General features: G+C 49.7%; 1 protein-coding gene across 2 annotated transcripts in view; it reads right to left on the bottom strand.

The window, feature by feature from the left end:
* ATL1 (atlastin GTPase 1) overlaps positions 1–20200 on the bottom strand; it is a 32404-nt gene that overhangs the window by 7087 nt on the left and 5117 nt on the right. For both annotated transcript variants that reach the window (XM_037395454.1, XM_037395455.1), the window contains exons 2-11: positions 13961–14208; positions 13192–13326; positions 12262–12366; positions 11532–11582; positions 9262–9318; positions 5084–5176; positions 4029–4167; positions 1690–1817; positions 957–1013; positions 101–172 (exon numbers count right to left, since the gene is read on the bottom strand). In XM_037395454.1, the coding sequence (XP_037251351.1) occupies positions 101–172; positions 957–1013; positions 1690–1817; positions 4029–4167; positions 5084–5176; positions 9262–9318; positions 11532–11582; positions 12262–12366; positions 13192–13326; positions 13961–14208 (1085 nt within the window). The remainder of the gene's footprint in view (positions 1–100; positions 173–956; positions 1014–1689; positions 1818–4028; positions 4168–5083; positions 5177–9261; positions 9319–11531; positions 11583–12261; positions 12367–13191; positions 13327–13960; positions 14209–20200) is intronic.

Genomic DNA, 20200 nt, shown 5'->3' with positions numbered 1-20200 from the left:
GACACTCTCGACCAAGAATGCAGGCAGGGAGGTTTCCCCATGAGGACAGGGGAACCAGGTGATATGAGCGCGGTGAAACTACATGCTCAGAGCCACCTACCTCTTCCATTCTTCTGCTGTAGGTGTCTTTGGCAGTGGCAACTGCTGCTAAATTGTTGGCTTCTGCTGTGGCCTGCAGGAAGGGCAAAAGGGGTACAAAGTTCAGCTGCAGAAAGGTAAGGTTAGTGTAACTGTAAAGAGTAATGGCCACTGGGTACCCGTGGTCCACATGTGCACGGGGCCAGGACATGTGCATGGTACCCCGCTGCACACGTACAGAATTAAACAGCTCCCTTGTCTTAGCCAAGTGTACTCTCCCCAGCCTCTGGCCAATGCCAAATAAGATCATCCCATACTGACACATCCAGAGTTCTCAGTCCCTCCAGGAAAAAGCCCGCATGGAGAAAGGATTCCTACCCTCCAAGCCAGAGCAACAAAAACTTTGGCTTAAGCTGTGGGAAACAGCAAAAAAACAGATAAAAGGCTCAGTCATATGTAAACAGCTACAGCTGCAACCTCCCGCAAAGCTGTCTGGCTCAGAGAGCGGAGCTGCAGCCCAGCAGCCACTGCCCACGTGCAGGGCCATGTCACCTTCGTGTGCGGCCCCACCGCAGCCAATGATGATGCTATTTACCTGTGGGGGAATCATTTCAGCTAAGCCAGCTGACACTGTGTGCAGAGAGAGTCACCACAGTCCACAAGCCGTGCTGCCACAATTGCTAAGCTATACCAGACTCGTGACTGCCAAATACTTTCCAAAAGAGCCATTTCTTGGGTTGTTAAACTTAAGGCATTTGAAACAAAATCACAGTAGACCCAATACACTGCACTAGCTGGCCACCGCTGACCATTAACTGGAAATTAATGGCAATTATAGCGCGTGAATGCCCACCAGGTCACACCTCACACTCGCATACCTGCAGCATCGACTTTGGGTGTGGCAATTCTTCCCCTTGGTAGATCTTTATGTATGCCTGCAAAACAGCACACGGACAATGAAATCACACTGAATGCGGCACACACAAGTGACACACAAACACCCCCACCCAGCTCCAGTCACAGCTTTAACAGGATGTTAAGAGCACGGAAGAGGAGGACGTTCCTGGCACAAGATGGCTTTGGCAGGGGATGCTCTGTCAGAAAATGCTACTTAAGATGGCTTGCGGTCCACTCCTTGGGTGGCCTGAGTCAGCCACTCAAGTCTCACACTATCTCTACCGCTGGATTTGCACCTACCTCCATCCTTTACTGAAGGAGAAGGAGCCAGAGTCAGGTAGCTCTGGAGAGTAGGTGGTGAGAGTTACTCAATAATGTCTTGCATTAAAATGTCCCAGTAGTCATGACAACAAAACTAAGCTTTTTCCAAAGGCAACAGGAACACAGCCGTCAGCCTCCTTCCCTCTGGTCCTCAGTTCTCCTGGGGAGGGAAACAGCCCTGCCCACCCGGTGGCCATACTGCGTGGGCAAATATGCGACCGGGAGGTGTTTGCTTTCTGCAGCAATGACAGTCAGGACTATTAGCTGGACCAAGAACATTTCCTCTGGCCATCAAGCGCTGGCTTGCCTGCTGCTGCTTTACCCTTTAATCACAGCAAAAGTGCAAGCACGCCACAGATGAATAAGCCCACTTTCTCTTACATAAGCCAATACCTTAAAATACTCCACAAGGCCTCGACAGGTGATATGGTTTCCATTGATCTCCTTAACATCCAGGCTCTCAGGACTAAGAAGCCAAGGTATCAAAATCTTCAAGTTCTTGATGAACTCATCGTCTATTTCTGGAAACAAAACCCAATGCCATCAGCACCAGCCCGAAGGCAGACTGGCGAACGTGAAACGAGAGCAGGAGAGTCAAGCCAGAGACTCAGACACTATATCGTAGTGATGCCAGTACTCAGAAATGATCATGGCCCCAGTTAACTTGTTACTGAACTCACAGACAGAATATACAGCTGTGCATACATCCACAAACCAGCTTCATGGTCTCAAAAATATATGTGCAAACACAAATGTGACTGCATAGGTAAAAGAACCTGCTTTCGCTGATGATGCTGGTAATGTGCATGCAACACTGACAGCCAGAGAGCAGCTGCTTCTTGCCTAGACACACTCTTTGCAAATCATGACCTTTAGTGTACAGGGCATGGACCCATGCCGTGCCTTCCCTTTGTTCTGCTCCATGGCACCCGTAGCGGAAATCCTCTGCCAGGGCTCAGGCTTTCTGGCTCCCATCCCTGCCACCTCCTGAGCAGGTAAGGTTTTCTGTGCCAAGTTCTTGGTCCTCTATAAACCCATAAGTGAAATTCTCATTGCAAAGCATTTTAAAGCTTTTGCAAACGATTAGGCACTTGGCACAGGTATGCTAAGTAATCCTGCGAGTGACTGTGCATTTGTATTGCACCATTAAATGCTCCTTGGTGCAGGTACCAGGAACAGGCACAATCTCTGCTCCTACCAACCTGTCCCCTTTGCCAAAGCTCAGGGCTGGCACAGGGTGCTGTTTGAGGGGTCCATGAGGTGCTTGTGTCACTTCAACAGAGGCAGACTCATCTCCTAACAGTCATTCTCAGGGCTTCATAGTGCCTGACATTCATTTATTGCCATTTAAATTAAACCGTACAGACTGAAGACAGAAAAAACAATGCAACATCCAGGCATTTGGAAGGTAAGGAGAGAGGGGACACTTCCCCACATCTGCTCCAACAGATCACAAAAAGCTGGTTACGGCTCTGAGGGAACAGGAAAACGGCATCAAGACACAGCTGACAACTCCTGTGCCAGTTCTGCACACACTACTCATTCAATACTACTCAGCACCTGAAATTAAGGGGGGAGCTAAGAGAGATCAGCTCAGTTTCCATAAGCATGCCTGCCTGTAGAGGAATGAAGGCAGGTTAATTACCATTGATAACATACAGCTGTGGGCTGGCTTCAGTGGCGGAGGGTTGGATGATGTAGATAAGGTGCAGCTGTGGCTGGTTCTGTTAAGAGGTTGGGCAGCCAAAGAAGAGAGAGCAGCTGAGGAAGAGAGAGGAGGAAGAAGCAGAGAGAATGCGTGCCCTGGATGAGGAGAGACTAGAGAAGGCAGCAGAGGGACTGGCATGAAGAGTATGTTGGTATGTGGTAGTACAAGGCCTTGCTGCAGCCGGCTAGTTTGGAGAGTGCTGTGACACCCAGCCCTGCTGCCTTGCCATCCTGCTTGCTAGTTGGCACCGAGTTTGCCAGAAGAACAAGTCTGATCACTAGGCAGATAAAACCAGAGAAAAACATCCTTCTGCTGCTAATTTAAGTGACTAATGGGCCGCTGTCTCTACTGCTAAGATCACAAGCTGCCTGTAAGCAGTGATGCTGGTAAGCAGGTGGTTCCCAACAAACAACTAAAAAAATCCACAGCACGTGGCTCTTTCAGAGTGGAGAATCTTACCACAGCTTTTTTTCCTTCCCCTCTTTTTTTTAACCTGTTGAACTAAGCCTGCCCTGTAGGGAAACCACTGATCAGATAAATCAGGAAGATTAAATATTCCTTGGAAAGCTTTTCAAAGTGAAGTAACATTCTCTTGATAGCAAGCAGGACCGGCCTTCCACCCTCCCCAAGCACCAGCCTGCCTTGCAGCAACCAGCCCACACCACTGCATCTGTGCCGAATTGCAGGTGAGGCACGGGAGTTAACTGGGGGCTCAACACCACGTCCACACACACCTCCTGGCCCAGCCCTGCCCTTCCCCATTTGCCTGGCAGCCATCTGTCCTCACAGGGCTTACTGCCAGGGGCTCCTTGACATTTTCAGCCTCCCACACCTTTTCTGCCTCCACTTCTGTCTGCTGGACTCGGAAGAAGAAGCTGAGCGCGTGTACATCACTGAGAAGAGGATCCAACTCCTCTCCTGGAATTTTCATGAAAAATACTTAATAGAGGTTTCAGGAACCAGCGGAACAGTCTGCCAGGGCATCCAAGGTATCAGCCTAAAAACCAGACCTTTGCCTTCATACCTTTCAGTTTTCCATCAAAATTCGGGTTGGTGGCAACTTTCAGGCCCGGGTGAGGCAAGAGGAAGCAGGAGATTTTGGTGAAGCAGGAATGGATGTGCTTTCTGACGTTCTGCAGCTCTTCATGCTGATTTCCTGAGACCTGCGAGAGATCAGTTTGGGATCAGGGAGTTTCCTTCTGATAGGGACACTGGTAATGCTGGGCCCACGGTGCTGGCAGAAGCACGGGGTACTTTCCATTTTGGCTGCTTACAGAGGGAAAAAACAACACAGGAGGACATTCCATAGGGATACGCTGCATAGAGGACAAAGACAAGGCTCTTCCAGCGACCAAGGAACTAGCGCATCTCTGACCACGTGCCCTGGGGCATGTTATTATCATTCGGAAAATGTGCATGTCCATGTATGACTGGAATACAAAAACATGTGGGATTTCCCACTAGGGCCTTCTTTGTCTCACATTTAATTAGGCCTCTCTAGACCAAATCACCCATGCATTTCCTGATTAATGCCAGGGGAGCCCGTGCCCATCATTTTTACTGTACAACCACCTCTTACTAAAACATCGTTCCGGCTCTCTTGGGAATCTGCTGACTCCCATCTCTAACACCTCTCCCAGCAAGAGACCCGCAGGGAGCCTGGGCTGGGGCAGAGGCCTAGCACAGGCAGTCTCAGCCCTCCACTGAACATGGCAAGGAAATTCAGGCTCCTAAAATGGCTCTTGCATGATTTTAAGGCACTGGCTAAGTGTGCCCATAACCAGCACGTTGCAGTTCAAACCTATCAGCCAGCGCTGCGGCCACCCAGCTGAACCCTCACTGGTGCGGGTGCTCTGCACCCCATTCCTTGTTCCCTGCCCAGGATTACACCCTCCAGCACCAGTCATCCCCCAGATCAAGGTCTCGCCCTCGTGCTCCACACACTCTCCATCCATGCAGGTGATGGCAGTGTATCATCCCTGGGTCACAAGCCAATTTGCTTCCTCAGTCTCCATCACCCAAAGCGTACCCCCAGGCTAGCTCTGCTCACTAAGTGAACCCAGATCAGAAAGAACGCACCTTCAGCCGCTTCTCCAAAAATCTTGCACCACCATCAGATCCGTAGGAAAATTCGTAAGGGAAGCTCCAGTCACGAACAAGAAATATAAGGGACTAGAAAACAGAAACACATGGGGGTCAGTGCCATACAGCCCCCAGCGGCTCCAGCGCCAGCTCAGAGAAACTCATCTTTCTCTGTTGCTCTGTGGTTCTCTGCTAACACAGGACCAGGAGTGGCTACAGGAGATGCCTAATTCTGCCGTACGTTATCAAAAGGGGGTCCACATGGGATTTTGGGGCCTCCCTCCCTGCCACCACCACTTGCAGCAAACACTGGAGTCCACAGCGGTGGCAGAACCCCCCCAGCACCCTCGCCCCCACCTTCATGCCACCACGAGACCCGGCCCCGAGTCCCTGCCTAGCTCCAGCAGCGTCTCACACCTCCACGGGTGGAAATACCCCTCTGTGCAGGGCCAGCCCACAGTGACACCCAGACCACGCAGACTGGCCGCACGTGTGGCTGTGTCCTACAAAGGGAAGGGGGGAGCAAACCCCCGACGGCTGCATGGGTTTGCTGGGCGGCAGTCTGATCCCCTAGCTGGAAGAATAGCATCAATCATTTAAACTGCAAAACAAGAAAGAGAATTTTGCTAACCAGGACAAAAGGCAACGAGCTCTCTAATTCCAGCCACATTTAGTTCCATCCTATGGGAATTTTACAGGCTCATTTTTTCAGCCTTTTTCACTGGGCAGCCTTCCAGACAGACTTTTAATGAGAAGCAGATGCAGGATAACGAGGGTGAATAAGAAATCACTGGCTTTTGTAATCTTTATTGAGGCATTCAAAGTTCCTATGCAATAAATAAATAAATACCAGTATGGTCAACTTTTAATCCATTTAAAAAAAAAAAGTTTTCAGAAGAAATCATGTCTCCAGTGTCTCATCTGTGCAAGGGACCTGTGTCCTGCGTAACAAATACACGGCTTGGAGGGGGGAGCCCTGAACGCCGAAGCCCAGGAGGGCCTGGCAGGGGTGCCAGGGTTCCTCTCATGCACATGAATAAGCAGGTCAAGTGAGCAGAATCCATTTCATTGGAATATCCCCAGAAATTGTCTATGTTTAGAACAAAGATTTAGTGGAGGAAGGGAAAATATTTCCCTTCCTTATTTCTCTTCCATAAAACATCAGAAAAGGTTAAAAAAAAAAAAAAAAAAAAGGAGAGAGAGAAATGGCCAACCCACTGTTCTAACTGCCTGACAATCCACAGTGACTGCACCCAGGCAGCTGTTTCAGGACACACTGTTCTTTCTAAGATCATGAGATGCTTAGGAGATATGTCCATGTTTAGGACTTTTCCACAAACACGCTATGCATGTCTTGCACTGTTTGACTCAGGAATTATTTTCTTTTTTCTTAAGCAAAATTGTTCCTGATTTTACTGTGCCCTAGCCACTCCCACTCAGCAAACTGCCAGGCACTACACAGAGCCTTTGCATCACGATCAGGACCAGCATCTGGCCAGGGCTCATGGAGCAGCACAGGCGGTTCCACTTCAGCACAAGTGTGAGGACACACCGCGGAGAGGAAGGAGCCAAAGGGAAATGTTAATTTTCCACTGCCAAGTATTACTTCCCTTCCAGCAGGATCAATGCAACTGCCCCACTAATGATGCTTTTGCTGTACTCCCTGCTTGGCAGCATTTTCCTATAGGAGCTGCTTTCCAAAGCTTCCTTTACAGATTTGTATATTTTAAGGACAAAAGAGGTTCAGCTTGTTTGACTTACAGGCCTGGAACCTCACCCAAGAAACTCAAGCTGTAGACTTCTGCAAAAAAAGCTGTCTCGGTTTAAAGCCTCCAGCTCCCAGAGAAGCCCCTGCATCTCTCATTAAGCTACCCTAACCATTAAATTGGCCCCTCATTAACAGCATGCTCCCTGTTGCTAGTCTGACTTTGTCTAGCCTCAACCACAAACACAGAGAAGCACCAGGCTCATCCTCCCCACTGGAAAAGCAATTTATTTGCCATCACCCTTCTCCTGCTTCCTAATCCAAATACTCGGCTGCCTTTAAAACCGTGCTTTGCAGGAAACCAGCCCACTTTGCGATGTGGCCAGGAGATCTCCGTTGCTCACCTGGTCACATCACCATCGATCCCTCTACCAAATGTTACCACATCCGCAACAGTTACCAACAGCCGTTTGATATTTTTCCCCCCAGATCATTAATGAAGATGACAGTGAATCAGAGAGACCCTGGGGGAAGCCCCAAGGAAACACTTCTGAAAGATGATGATTCCTTATTAAAATTAGTTCAGCGTGCTCTATCGTCTATCAGTTAATGAGTTTTTAATCCATTTACAATGGATTAAAAGAGACAATGCTGACTTGGTATGCTGTTCACTTGCCTTTAATCAGCACTGTAGGGAGATAAGGCTTACAGAAAGCCACATATCATGGTGATAGTTACCTTTATCAACCAAACTCATGGTCTTTTAAAAATTGATAATGGGATTGTTCGACAAGACTTGCTATCCACAAAACCGTGTGACTTGACAGCAATTACAGTCTTTGGTAAAATCTGAGCCTATTATCCAGTCCTAATGACTTAAGCATATTTACAAGTTTCCCCTTACAGCCTCCTTTTTATTGAAGGAGTAGAAAGGATTTCACGTTCACTGAAATACTTGGCTATGTTATCCTGATAGTTCCTAAATAAGGAACAAGAATATTTATTTAATGTCTGGCTTTTTTCTGTACCATGTTACAATTTTCTCCTAGCTCTTGCTACTCCAAGTCATATATTTTTACTGGTAGCTTTCACATCATTTATGAGTCAACTGTCCATGCCAGCACCCAGTATACCCTCAAAACTCCCCAAAATCTCAGACTGTCCATTTGTTGTATTTTTTAACCTTTTATTCCCACTTCTTGACCACAGACACCCTATAAACCCCTTAGGACTTCCAGGAACGTGGTGAGGACAGCAATTCTCTTTTTACGTTAGAAGGTAAAAGTAAAATAGCTGTAACCCATTCCCAATTACTATTTGTGTTTTTACAGCATGTTTTTCTCTCTGCTATCTCCCACTTTGAGAAGCTCACAAATCCTCATCCATCTACCACCTAACCTAATGTGGATGACAGCTGGAAGTTGGACCAAGCCATTGGGACCACCAGAGAGCATCAGGTTAAAGGAACGACCTGTACAAGGAACGACAAGAAGGCCAGAGCCCCACAGACGGGATCTTCCTTCTGTTTACCATCCCCATCGTGCAATGAGCCCTGCAGCCCCACTGCAGTGTGAGGATGCGGGGGTAACTCACAGCATTGCTCCCTTCATCCCCTTAGGCCCTGCTCCCTGCCTCACACCTGGTCCCACAGACCTCTAAAAGCTTCCAAACCTGTTCAACCGCCCTCCCAGGTGCACAGGATTCAGTGCAGCCATAATCAAAGCCATACAAAATCACAACTCCATCTGTTAAAGGACTGAAGCTTTTGTGAGCTGCCACAGCCATGCCACGGATACCTTCTGCCCCCCTCCCTTCTGCTTTATCTCTTTTCACCTATATTCACTCTCCTCCTGGACAGGGCTGTCACAGCCAACTATCCTCCCATCCCTGCAAGTGCTCACAGCTCTGGTGTCCAGAGCAAGCTGGAGTCTGGCCGACACTCTCCCTTCTTTGAATGCCAGATTTTCACAGGTTGGGAAGCAGCAGGGTGAACAGATGTCCCTTACTTGAAATTAAGACCCCACTTAAACTGAGCCTTCCCACAGCTCTGCTGTCACTCACAAAACCTCTGAGCTAATCCTCATCCTTTCATTTTGCCAGGAGCAGGGATTCCTAGGGCAGGCAGCTTCAAACCCCTCAGAGCAAAGGCTGGGGAGAGTCCCCGGGTAGACAGCATGACAAACCTTCTGCACAACCTGACTGCTCTCCAAGCCCAGCAGGACAGGGCAGAGCTCTCAGGATGGCAAGGGTTCAGAGAGAGAAGAAAGAGGGATGCTGGATGTGTTTGGAAGGCTCTCTGAGGGCAGGAAAGCACAAAGCCTTTGCTTCGTGCAGCTGAGCCAGTCCCAAGGCATCACCATCTCCTCCTGTCTTGCAAACTGCAGTGACACCTCGTGGTGAAGCCACCCGGCCCGGGGCCAAGCCACCTCCAGCAGCGGGGACACGTGTTGGCCAGAACCCTCAGACTCACCTGGAAAGGTTTCAAGAATGTCTCCTCCATGGCCAGCCGGCCATACTCGGTGAAGAGCTGGAAGTTGAAGCAAAGAACAAGAGGCCTGTTAGTTTGCCAGTCTGCACGGCTGGGCGGGCGGCTGCGGGCCACGCAAGCACCAGCAGCACGGGACCGCTGTCGACTCGGCACTAACAGCACCATTTGCAGAGCTGGAACAGAAATTGGCCGGCTGTGTGCCTGGCTCTGGGCTTTTGGTTCACATCTGAGAGGCACATGGAGCTGTTAGGGACAATCACCGTGCTGACCCCTCACGTGAAAGATCTCAGCCTGGAATTTTTGGCTGCCAAATCTGTGAAAAATGGCTCACATCAGCTGCTGGCTGTTGCTTTCATACCAACCAGAAACTTCACGTGCTGCAGGGGATTGCTGGAGCCCTGCTCTCTTTAAACAGCCCAAGAAGAAGCGGAAATGAATTCAGAAGTAAGTACTTTTCCCTGCAAACCCCCACTGTGCAAAGACTGTAAGATCAGCCCACCAGCAAGATTCGAAGGCTCTCCAGACTCTCTGGACTCTAATTTCTAATTGAAGGTGCAATAATGTATCTCACAGATGCCTAAAAATGGGTCAACTTGTTAAACAATAATGGCTTAAAATCCAAACTGAAGGATCAGATTTGCAATGGGTAAGTTCAATGTTAAAAAGGCATTATTGTTAAAAATATTTACTGATTGAAATGATAAAGTCTTCAAAAACTGGTTTTTCTAAGCTGGACTTTTGCTTTCCTTTTTCTTAAGCTCCTGGAAAAAACTACCTAAGCAATCAATCAATCACCTAAACAGAAGAGAAAGCTAGAGGTAGCACCACCAAATGGACAGGACACCTGTGCCACAAAAATCCCATTAGCTGCTTGTCTCCAGCAGTCAGGGCTGTAATTGCCCTTAGGGGTCACCTGTATTGAGCCAGTACCAATGTCAATAGCCAGACTTGTAAATGGCTATCTCATTTCTTTGGGCTTCTGACAGTCCAAAGAGCCCATCCTACAGCATGAACACTGCAGCTTCTAAAGGTGAGTGCCAAGAGGACGGGGCCAGGCTCTTTTCAGCGGTGCCCAGCGACAGGACAAGGGGCAATGGGCACATGCTGCAACACGGGGAGTTCCACCTGAACGTGAGGAGAAACGTCTTTACCATGAGGGTGCCGGAGCGCTGGGACGGGCTGCCCAGAGAGGCGGTGGGGTCTCCTGCTCTGGAGACATCCACACCCGCCTGGACGTGGCTCTGCAGCCTGCTCTGGGAGACCCTGCTTGAGCAGGGGGGTGGGCTGGGTGAGCTCCACAGGTCCCTTCCAGCCCCCACCAGTCTGGGATTCTGTGATTCTACCATCAGCTTCCTCGTCACGTAAGTCAAATGAGCACTTCTACTGCCCCTACTCAGGGAGCAGTGGACAGCCACTCACAGCAGCCGGAATACAGTCAATGCATGGTTAATTACCCTGGGTCCCTCCCTATTACCAGTCACTTTAGCCCCTTACTAAAAGTCACTGCATGTTTCCAGGCCCATGGGTCAGTCCTGGCCTCTGATGGGCCTCTGCTCCCTGAGGAACCCAAGCATGATCCTGTGGAAGGAACACAAGCCATGTGAGCTACATCCAGTTTGTGGCAGACTTGTGAACGCTCCACACGGAGATGGCCTGTGATGGGCACTCTACACCCATCCTGCACAGTCCGTTTGATACTGTTCTAACCTTGTCATTAGAAAGTCAACTCAACCCTCTCTGACTGCAGCACCATCCATGGCAACTGGTTCCATGCAGTGCGGACATATCAAAAAAATACTGCTTTCCACTTGGCAGCAGCCCCGTACACAGCTGAAGACCATCATCCCCTCTCAGTCACTTAAGTCTTGGTTCTTTCAGCCTCTCAGAGCCCCTCAGCCATCTGCTGCAGCACAAAGCATGGCCATGGACCCTTTGCAGCTTCACAGGCCATCAGCCTCGAGGAAGACACGTGCCCCAGAGACAGGAACAGTCCCTCCTGCCAAGTGCCCACTGACCACCCTGCCAAAGGACGCAGGCCCCCAAGAAGCCACGCTACGAGAGCACAGGCAAGACAGGTTTCAACCCAAGCAACTGTTCCTCCATGCCCATGAATCAATATGAGAGCTGGGAAACTGAAAAACCCTTTTGTGGCTCCAAACGCAGACGGGCCTTTCCAGAGCAACACAGCTTGCGAGTGCAAAGCATAACCCAGGTACCCCAGTGCTGCGGAGCCCCAGCGACAAGGGTCTTACCTGCAAGTGCTGCAGATCATCCTCCTGCACATTCTGGGACAAGTTATAAACCTGCATTTAAAAACAAAAACTTCAGAGCACTCAGAATGGCCTGTCCTTCTGGTCAGTGCATGGGCTGGTGCAGTTATAGCCTACAACATTACCATGGGGACACGGGCAAAGTCCCAGGTGGTGCGCGGTGCCGGTACAAGACAGGCCCCAAATGCTCCAGCATGGGAGCACCAGGGCTGTCCTGCCCCAGCCTGGAAACCTGTTTGGTCCAAATGATGTTCCTTCTTCTCATTTTTATGATGTGCTGAGCTCTGTACTAAGGGACAACTTCCATCCCGTTCACGCTGTCCTCCGAGAGCAAAGGCTGGGTGGTTGGAAGGGAAGCCCTAACAGGCTAGGGAGTTAATGGAGTGTGAACACCTCCAGCCCAGAGGATTCTCCAGCGGCACTGAGCCAAAAGCACACCCAGTTCCTCAGACCAAAGCTTCTTCCTCTTTGGTAGCTGCAAGCAAAGCGGTGCATCTGCTGCTGGCCTTGCTTTTGGGGTGAGATGAGGAGGTGAGACTGTTTCCTGTGATGATGGAGTCGCGTGTGAATCCTGCACTCAGTGCAGCCAACATGCTGGCCTTTGTCCTCCCACCAAAGGTCCTGCCAGCTGCTGTGTTAGGCTGATGCCAAGCTACTGGGGTTTTGCCACCACCTTTTAGGAAATGACTCCTGGAGACATCCCCCTTCTTACCTGTATCGAGCTGATCATTGTGCTAAGGGCAAACACAGTGGCTGAATCCCGCAGGGTGGACTGGCTGTCAAAGGTCCCCTGCGTGTCCATCAGCAATACGGCGACCTGAGAGGCAGAAAGTTCCACGTCAGCTTGGACGCACCCATTCAGCACCTGCACCCAAGCAATATCGCTCTCAAATGCCAAAGGCGGGGTGGGGAGGGGGGGCGGGAATGTCAGCTGTATTACTGTGCTGGGAATCTCCCCACTTCTGCCTCGGACTTAAAATGGGTGGAGGACAAAGGAGAACAGCAGCCCCAGTCACTCGTAACAGCGTGATGACTCAAGCAGGCAGGGAAATGAATGCTATGCAATGCAGAGGAGGGAACTGCTTTGCTCCTCAAATACTTGCTGTCAGTGCAGATGGGTCTTTTCCTGAGTCTGCGTAGTATCGCACCTCCTTAGCCCAAACCGCATTCGGCTAGTATTAGAAATCACACTGTGAATAATTCTGTGTCATTCTGGCATTGGGCTCTTCCTTAAAGAGTAGACAGATACCAATATTCCTGGCTATAAGCTGAATTTGCAGAATGCCCCAAGATCCAGTTTGCATTGTATTTGACCAGCCTGAATGAAGACACTCCATTTTACAGCTACTGCTCTAGGAAAGGGGAGTAGTTTCCAAGGACCTCAGATTCAAGGTCCCCGGGAATAAGAGGGATGCCCAGAGTTGAGGGACACCTGGACGGCATAACAGGGACACCTAGACATCGTATCAACTCACTGCATTAAAGCCATTCATGTCAAATGAGGGGTACGGTAATGAAGAGCTTCTCTAAACTTGCACAGGCATTTGAGCCACCAAAGACAAGGCGGGAGAGTCTTACAAAAGCTGGAAGAGAAAAATGAGTTGACCAGCAACAGACAGCTATGCAACAGAGAAGCGCACACCTTTTTACCATCGGGCTTGTCCACCAGGAAAACCTCACTCCATATCTGAATGCCGGTCGTCTCTCGCTCAGACCCTCCCCTCCAGGAGAAACCAGTCAGAGGCTCATTGTAATCACCAACCCAGTCCACTGCTTCCTGCAGGTAGGAACAGAAGTTGCTGGAGTTCTCATCTCACTTTGGTTTTCCACTTTTCCTCTGTGCTGCATTCACCATAGTGTAGCCCCTATAAAAGAGGTTTCCTACAGGGCAGCAAATGTGAACATCTCTCCTCCCAAGTCAGGAGCCCACTAGAGACTCACTGGTGCACAGAGCTGTGGAAGGATCCATTTTATTTTATTTTGTAAAGCCCATGCTAATGAGAGGCTTGGAGAGGGACTTTTTACAAGGGCATGGAGTGATAGGACAAGGGAGAATGGGTTTAAAATAAAAAGACGGTAGATTCAGATGAGATATGAGGAAGAAATTCTTCCCCGTGAGGGCGGCGAGGCGCTGGCCCAGGCTGCCCAGAGCAGCTGTGGGTGCCCCATCCCTGGCAGAGCTCAAGGCCAGGCTGGATGGGGCTGGGGGCAGCCTGGGCTGGGGGGAGGGGTCCCTGCCCGTGGCAGGGGGGTTGGAAACTTGAAGATCTTTAAGTTCCTTTCCAACCCAAACTATCCTGTGATTCTGTGATTCCGAGAGCACCAAGCCAGTATCCTGTCCAGCTCATCCCTGGGAGCAATGAGCAGTAGGACCACACCCCTGGGAAAAGCCACCTCAGCTGAAGCCATACCTTATTGTACATATACCGCAGCATGAAGTCCATCAGGAATGATTTTCCTTTTCTAAAAGCTCCTGCAACAGACACAGCCACAACCTCTTTATCTCTGACAGCCTCTGAGAGAAGGATGCGGTTCAGTGCAGCTTCATCCAATTCAAAGGAATGGTCATCTTTGACAATGAGGACTTGCACTGGTCCTGCCTTCCTCACGGACTCCTCCTCCTCCGAGCTCCACTCGTAAGTCTTCTCTGCAAAACTACCTGTGTAAACAAGTAAAACAAGAGCTCTTAGGTTCCTTCTTTTGCAAAATGCTGAACCACAGGCAGCAGAGCTGGACAGGGTAGTAACAGGCCAGCCAGCCCAAATATCCATCCCAAAACAGCATCATTCAGAGCAGATGTCTGTTTAACCTGTCCTCAGACATCTTGCTGGAGTCTCCATGCCACTTTGAGGCCATCTGCCCACATGCTCCCTGCAGGCAGAGTTCCCTGCTGCAACCTCCCTTGACAAAACACACTCATTACTTTTTGTCCTACAAGAGTTGACATGGAGGGCAGCTCACTCTCTTCTTGCCTGCAGCAACTTCTGATATACACAAAGACTGCCATGACACCTCCCTTAGCTTCTTCTCTGCTAGAAAAGAGAAGTTCAAGCCCCCAGTTACCCCTTGCTACCACACCATCTAGGCATCTGACTGCTCTCCTCTGGACACTCCCCAACAGGTCCTTCCTGAAGGCCAGATCAAAAATGGATGCAGCACTCAAGCTGAAGTGTCTCAGTACCTCATGCCTCTGTCAAGGGACACTGCCTTGATGCATCCTGTGCAACTGCTGTTTCTGTAGCAACAACAGAATCCTTCTCCATCTGCAGTCTGCAGTAATGCTCAACGTGTCATCTGCTGCTTCTGCCGTCAACCTCATCGACCGCATCCCCCGAGACAGCCTCAGCAGGAACCAGGCCACGAAGACACATGCTTACCCTGATAAAAGCCACTTCTTCACTCCCAAGTGGGAAGCATAGGCAAAGCACCGGCACTGCTCACTTTCACACTCTGAAATGGCAGGGTTCCCTGCGGAGCTGCTCCCCAGCACAGAGGCGGGCGCTGCGCAGCGTTTGTACAGCCTTACAGAAGGGTCTCAGCTCCCTGCCGGGACGGGGAGGAGTGACCAGCAGGAGCCTTTGGAGGGGACAGGCAGGGACCCAGAGTTTGGTCACTGTATTCACACTTGGCAGCAGCAGCAGCGTGCCAGATACGTATCTCCCACACGCTGCTCCTTACAGCTAACGACCCGATGGTCCATTTGGGCTGCTTTGCATACCTGACACAACACAGGAGACGATGGGTTTTGAGACTTGCCATCCACAGACGCTGTAGCCCTGGCGTTTACAAAGAGCAGGCCAGCTCCAGTAATTTTCCTTTCGTTGTGTCCAAACTTCCCAGCACAGGAAAGAGATGCCGTGATTAATCATGCCAGTCAGCTCACCTACAGCCACATGAAACCTCCTTGCCAGCAGGAAGGGAGCATGTGATGGAAAGTTCCCCATTTCTACAAAAACTTCCTGGTTTGTTGGCTCAGGCTGCAACTTTCCAAACACGGTAGCCTCAAGTTAAACCTCCTCAGTCTCTGTGTCAGTCCCTGACCTCGGGGACCCAGTTTTCAGCCAGTCCCAGCTGTTTCAAAGCACAAGGGCTACGCATGTGCATGCTAAAAGGCAAGCTATAAATACCAAGAGGAATACGGTTTGCCCATTCTGGGCCTCCAGCAGCAACTTCATATTTTAAATAACAGCAGTGCTTTTGTAGAAGTTTTTGATTTTCTACGATCCCGTGATGAAATATCAGGATCATTAAGCCTGGTTGCTAGGGGATTGCTGGTGGCTCTCAGACATATACTGCAAGCTTTCTTTGCTCACAGTTGAAAGACAAAGATCTTTTCTTCCCAATGCTTGAAGGTTTTTTAGCAAAACAAAAGTCCCAAATGCTTTGAAAAGCTAGATTCTCCACCAGACAGCAGCAGCTGGGGACTAGCAGCACCAAACTCCCTTCAAAAACCAACCCCTGCCCTGTGTTACTGCTTAGGGGCCTCCAAAAAAACAACAAACCTTCTCATTTCAAATACATGGACCCAGGATCCAGGCACACATCATCAAATAACTTGAAAAATGAAGGCCTCTAAGAGCAGTCAGTCCTCTTGCTGCACACACCGAACAGTTTCCAGCATTAAGATCTTCCCAACAAGCAAGTATGGACAGGTGCCAAAGGGCCACAGGCTCACGTGCTCTTTTTAAGCACTGCCATGCTGCAAAGTGCCATAGAAAGTCTACAATAGGAAATACCTCCTCTCCTGCGGTGGTTCCCAATGCCCTGCTCAGCTATCTGCGTCCAATTATTTTTTTTTTTAGTTTTTACAGCTGCACAGAATGGATAGTGGAGAGATCCTTGTGTAAGATGTGACTCATGGCAGAGGCAGGAAAAAAATTGTAAACTGAATGAAATCTAAACGTTCTGGCTCTAGCCAAACTAACAAGGGTGCTGGTGAAATAGCTGTGACACTTCCCCAGACCAGGCAAGTCCACCTCTGGCTACGCAGACAGAGTGTGAGGGGGACCAGCATCTTACTCGTCCCATGCTAGCAGTAACAGGAGCTGCAGCCAGAGTGCCCAGCTGGGTACCAAGATGGGCACAAGCCCTGCTGTCTCTGGGCTTCAAGCACAGGGAAAGGCAGCACGGATGCCCCCAGCTCAGACGGCTGAGCGGACTGCCAGTCCTCATCACAGATCCGAGCGCCATGACAGGGGACTGAGGAGAGTCCCTCCCATCCTGCTACCAGAGGGCCATTTGGTGCCAGGTTCCCCATCCTGCTGCTGCTGGTGCCTGGACAGGATCTCCCAGATCTTCTTCTCCCTCCAGTTCAGCTGCTGAAAAGAACGACAGCCTGTGCAGAGAAGAAGAGACTGTGCTGTCCCTTCAAAGCATCAGGATCTGTAAGGAGCATAATTTTTTTTAGCAGATATTGACAGATGTGGGAAGAATGTCTCCAGACAGGTCACAATCCAAAGCAGTCATGGTCTCCTAGGGGAAGTTCTTGCTTCCAAACACCAGGAAAACCAGGCTGTTTGCACAACACAGGGGCAAAATACAAAGTATTATGATCAGGATATGTTGCTTTCCCACTTCATTGGAGGTATCAGGAGAAAAGGCACTATATTAAGCAGGTCTCTGAACTAATTTCAGCCCTGTTATCTCTGCTTCTTTCATGTATGCCACCTGCAGACAAAACTCTTCCACATTTATTTCCATGTGATGAAACTTCCATGTTCTGTTTATTAGATTATCTGCCACATTGGAAACCCAGAGATTATTTTATAAGATGGCTGTGCATTACTGTAAATCAATTATTAGAACTGGTCTTTCCAGTGTAAATTAGTTATCTGCTTTGAAGTTAGTTGTACCTGGCAATGGCAAAACATCATCTGGCCAAAAAGGAAAGGAAAGAGATCTCAACTTTCCTAAACACACTCTTGTTTCTACTCATTTTCTAACCTGACTCCTCCTTTCTGTTGGCTCTCTCCGGCACCTTGCAATTACGTCAATTCTCAAGCTGCTCATTCAGAAATTGCCAGGATACAGTTCCTTTTCCCCATTTCATAACAGCTCATTGTCATGACTCTAAAGTGAAGTGGAATCCACATCTCCGTTCCATATGGTGATTTAAAGCGGAAAGGTGATCAGAATTCGCATTCATACTCACTGGGCTGTCAGACAGCAGCAAGGAAATGGCCCAATTCATGCAGACAGCCCCGTAATACAGGACATACTGTGCAATTTATTGGAGCCTAAGGAAAAAATAAAGCATTCTTCCATTGCTCTAGGACTTATTGCTGGTTAAAATTAAATAAATTAAACCAGTATATTTCACATTGTGCCTCTGTACATACTGACAGCCAATGTCTTAGGTATTTAAGCTCCTGCAGAAGAATAAATTAGGTAAATTACACATCACTAATTATGCAATGTACCTTTGGTGAGTGCTTGTTTAAGCCTGTTCTTTCTTAGCTATGGAAGAACGGGTCACAGAAATGCTGACTGCTTTCCAGAGACCAGCTAATAAAGTCAGCTTTTCCTTAAATGAGTTTGCACAATAAACACATTTCATTCCAGAGAATGAAACGCAGCCGTGATCCATCATCTGTGCAAACACAGGCTGCCTAACCAGACCCTGAGAAAGCCAATTTGCCAACCCTGCTCTTCTGCTCTCTTGCATCCCAGGAGCCTTACAAGCACTGCCCATGAAAAGCAAAAGCTGCAGCCTGGGCCCCGATCCCCCCACTAAAATACACAGCTGTCATGCGGTGGTACTATTCTGAGGGTAGTTCAATGAAGTTACTTTACTGCATGGAAAAAAGGAAACTACCAAGGACAGAAAGTAGAGGTTCAATGGCAAGCTTTGAACAGAGCATTCCTGCAGCGGCCAGGTTAGCTCTCTAGGGATTAATTCACTCAGCAGCAATAGCTGTGCGGATCCTTTCTGAAGCTGTGTTCACCCCAGCTGTTTACATTACAAACGTATCACAGTGCCACCGATGATACCACGAGCCAAGTGCCGAACAGACCTTACAGTCAGGCTTGATCTGTCTGCACGCTCTCCAGAGAGCTCCAGCTTCCAGGAAGCTTATCTGCCCTCCGCAAACGGCACTGGCAAAGAAAGACGTCTCTCCCCAAGCTGCAGTCTCCCTTGCACTTAACACATGCAGCTTGGCTGCTGCTGTGACATGAGTTCTGCTCACTCTGTTCATGCTGAACCATCTCTGCTGCACAACAAGCGGCCAATGATCATCGGTAAGGCTCTGAGGAGGCTGGGAAAGGCAGCATGTATCGCTTTGAGCATGCACCAGACATCCTCTCCTTCTCCCCAAGACAGGCTTGCGCAGAGCTCTGCAACTTATACAGCTAATGAGGGAAAAAGGAGAAATAAAGCACTGAAGCAAAGCATATGTACTGGACAGCCAGGGCAGAGGGGGTGTTACAGAGCAATAACCTGTATCGATCCTGCACAAAGGATCAGATGGGATCCTGCACAAAGGATGCACAGCAGGGCACAACCACATCCTGAAGCACTGCAACTGCCATGGGAGCCTGGCCTGGGCAGCTGTGAGTTAGCAAATTCCCTCAGCACGGGGCTGCCATTGAGTGCGTAGGCTGAGATGAACCCAGGAGACAGTGTCCTTGAGAGGACTGAGCAGGGAAGCCTCGCTGGGTAAAGCCCTCTCTTACACCCATCTCTGCTCTGCGATCTTGCTGGCACCGCACTCTCCGAGGGTACCTAGCCAGCAGGTCAGAAAGTCTCCCAAGCTGGGTTTAAGAAGACACACACATTCACCACCCCTCTGTACCTCCTACCTGCAGGACATGGCTAACCACACGGCCACACAACTCTCCCTCCACCATGCTCACACCTCTGCTGGGATCTGTGATGCCCCCACGGAGTCAGAGGAGCCCGGACCCGGGGAGGGGAAATGCCAGGCACTAGCCGTCAGTAGCACCCACTAACTAGAGCCGCGGAGCATCCCTGAAGCAGCACACACACACATGTACCTCCCGCGGGCCCCAGCCTGGCCACACTGTCTCCTTCATTTGGGGCCAGTGGTCTGGGAAATGCAGCAGTGAATGGAAAGAGAGAGCCAGACCTCCTCATGCCCAAGTGGGAAATCACTTGCACTTCCCCTGACTGGATGTACAGATGTAATCACAGCTCTGCCATCAACCAAGGTACAAGGCAGGGTCTTGATACCTGTGGAAATGAATGGTAAATGACACAGGTCGTGAAGATCTCTACACAGGGAGCTGCAGGGCATTGCCTAGAAACAGGTGAAGAAAACTGTCACTTAAAAAGTCAGCCCTGTCCTTCAACAACCAAGAATGGCAGGTAAAAGGCCACACTTGGTACTCATTTGGGGTCTCACTTTGAGATCCCAAGCTATCCTCTCCAGAGTCAGGGTGAACTCTTATATTCCAGCGGCACAGCAGTGTTAACACCTCTGCCCAATGCAACCTACAGTCCCATGTGCTCCTGGCAAGCACCCCACTTCTCTGCACCCCAGGATGCTTGCAGCAGGTTGCCGAGCAGGGTGGCTACTGCTGCCAGGCCTGGTACTCATCCTTTGCTTTTTTTGGAGCAGCGGTAAGATGTAGAGCGCACCTTCTTCCCGCCAGCTCTGAGTCATCCAGCTGGCAGCACAGCGGCTTCAGCT

This window comes from Falco rusticolus, chromosome 7 (genome assembly GCF_015220075.1).
Source record: "Falco rusticolus isolate bFalRus1 chromosome 7, bFalRus1.pri, whole genome shotgun sequence".
Taxonomy (NCBI): Eukaryota; Metazoa; Chordata; class Aves; order Falconiformes; family Falconidae; genus Falco; species Falco rusticolus.
The sequence above is the reverse complement of the archived record's forward strand: the minus strand, read 5'-3'. Positions and strand labels throughout refer to the sequence as shown.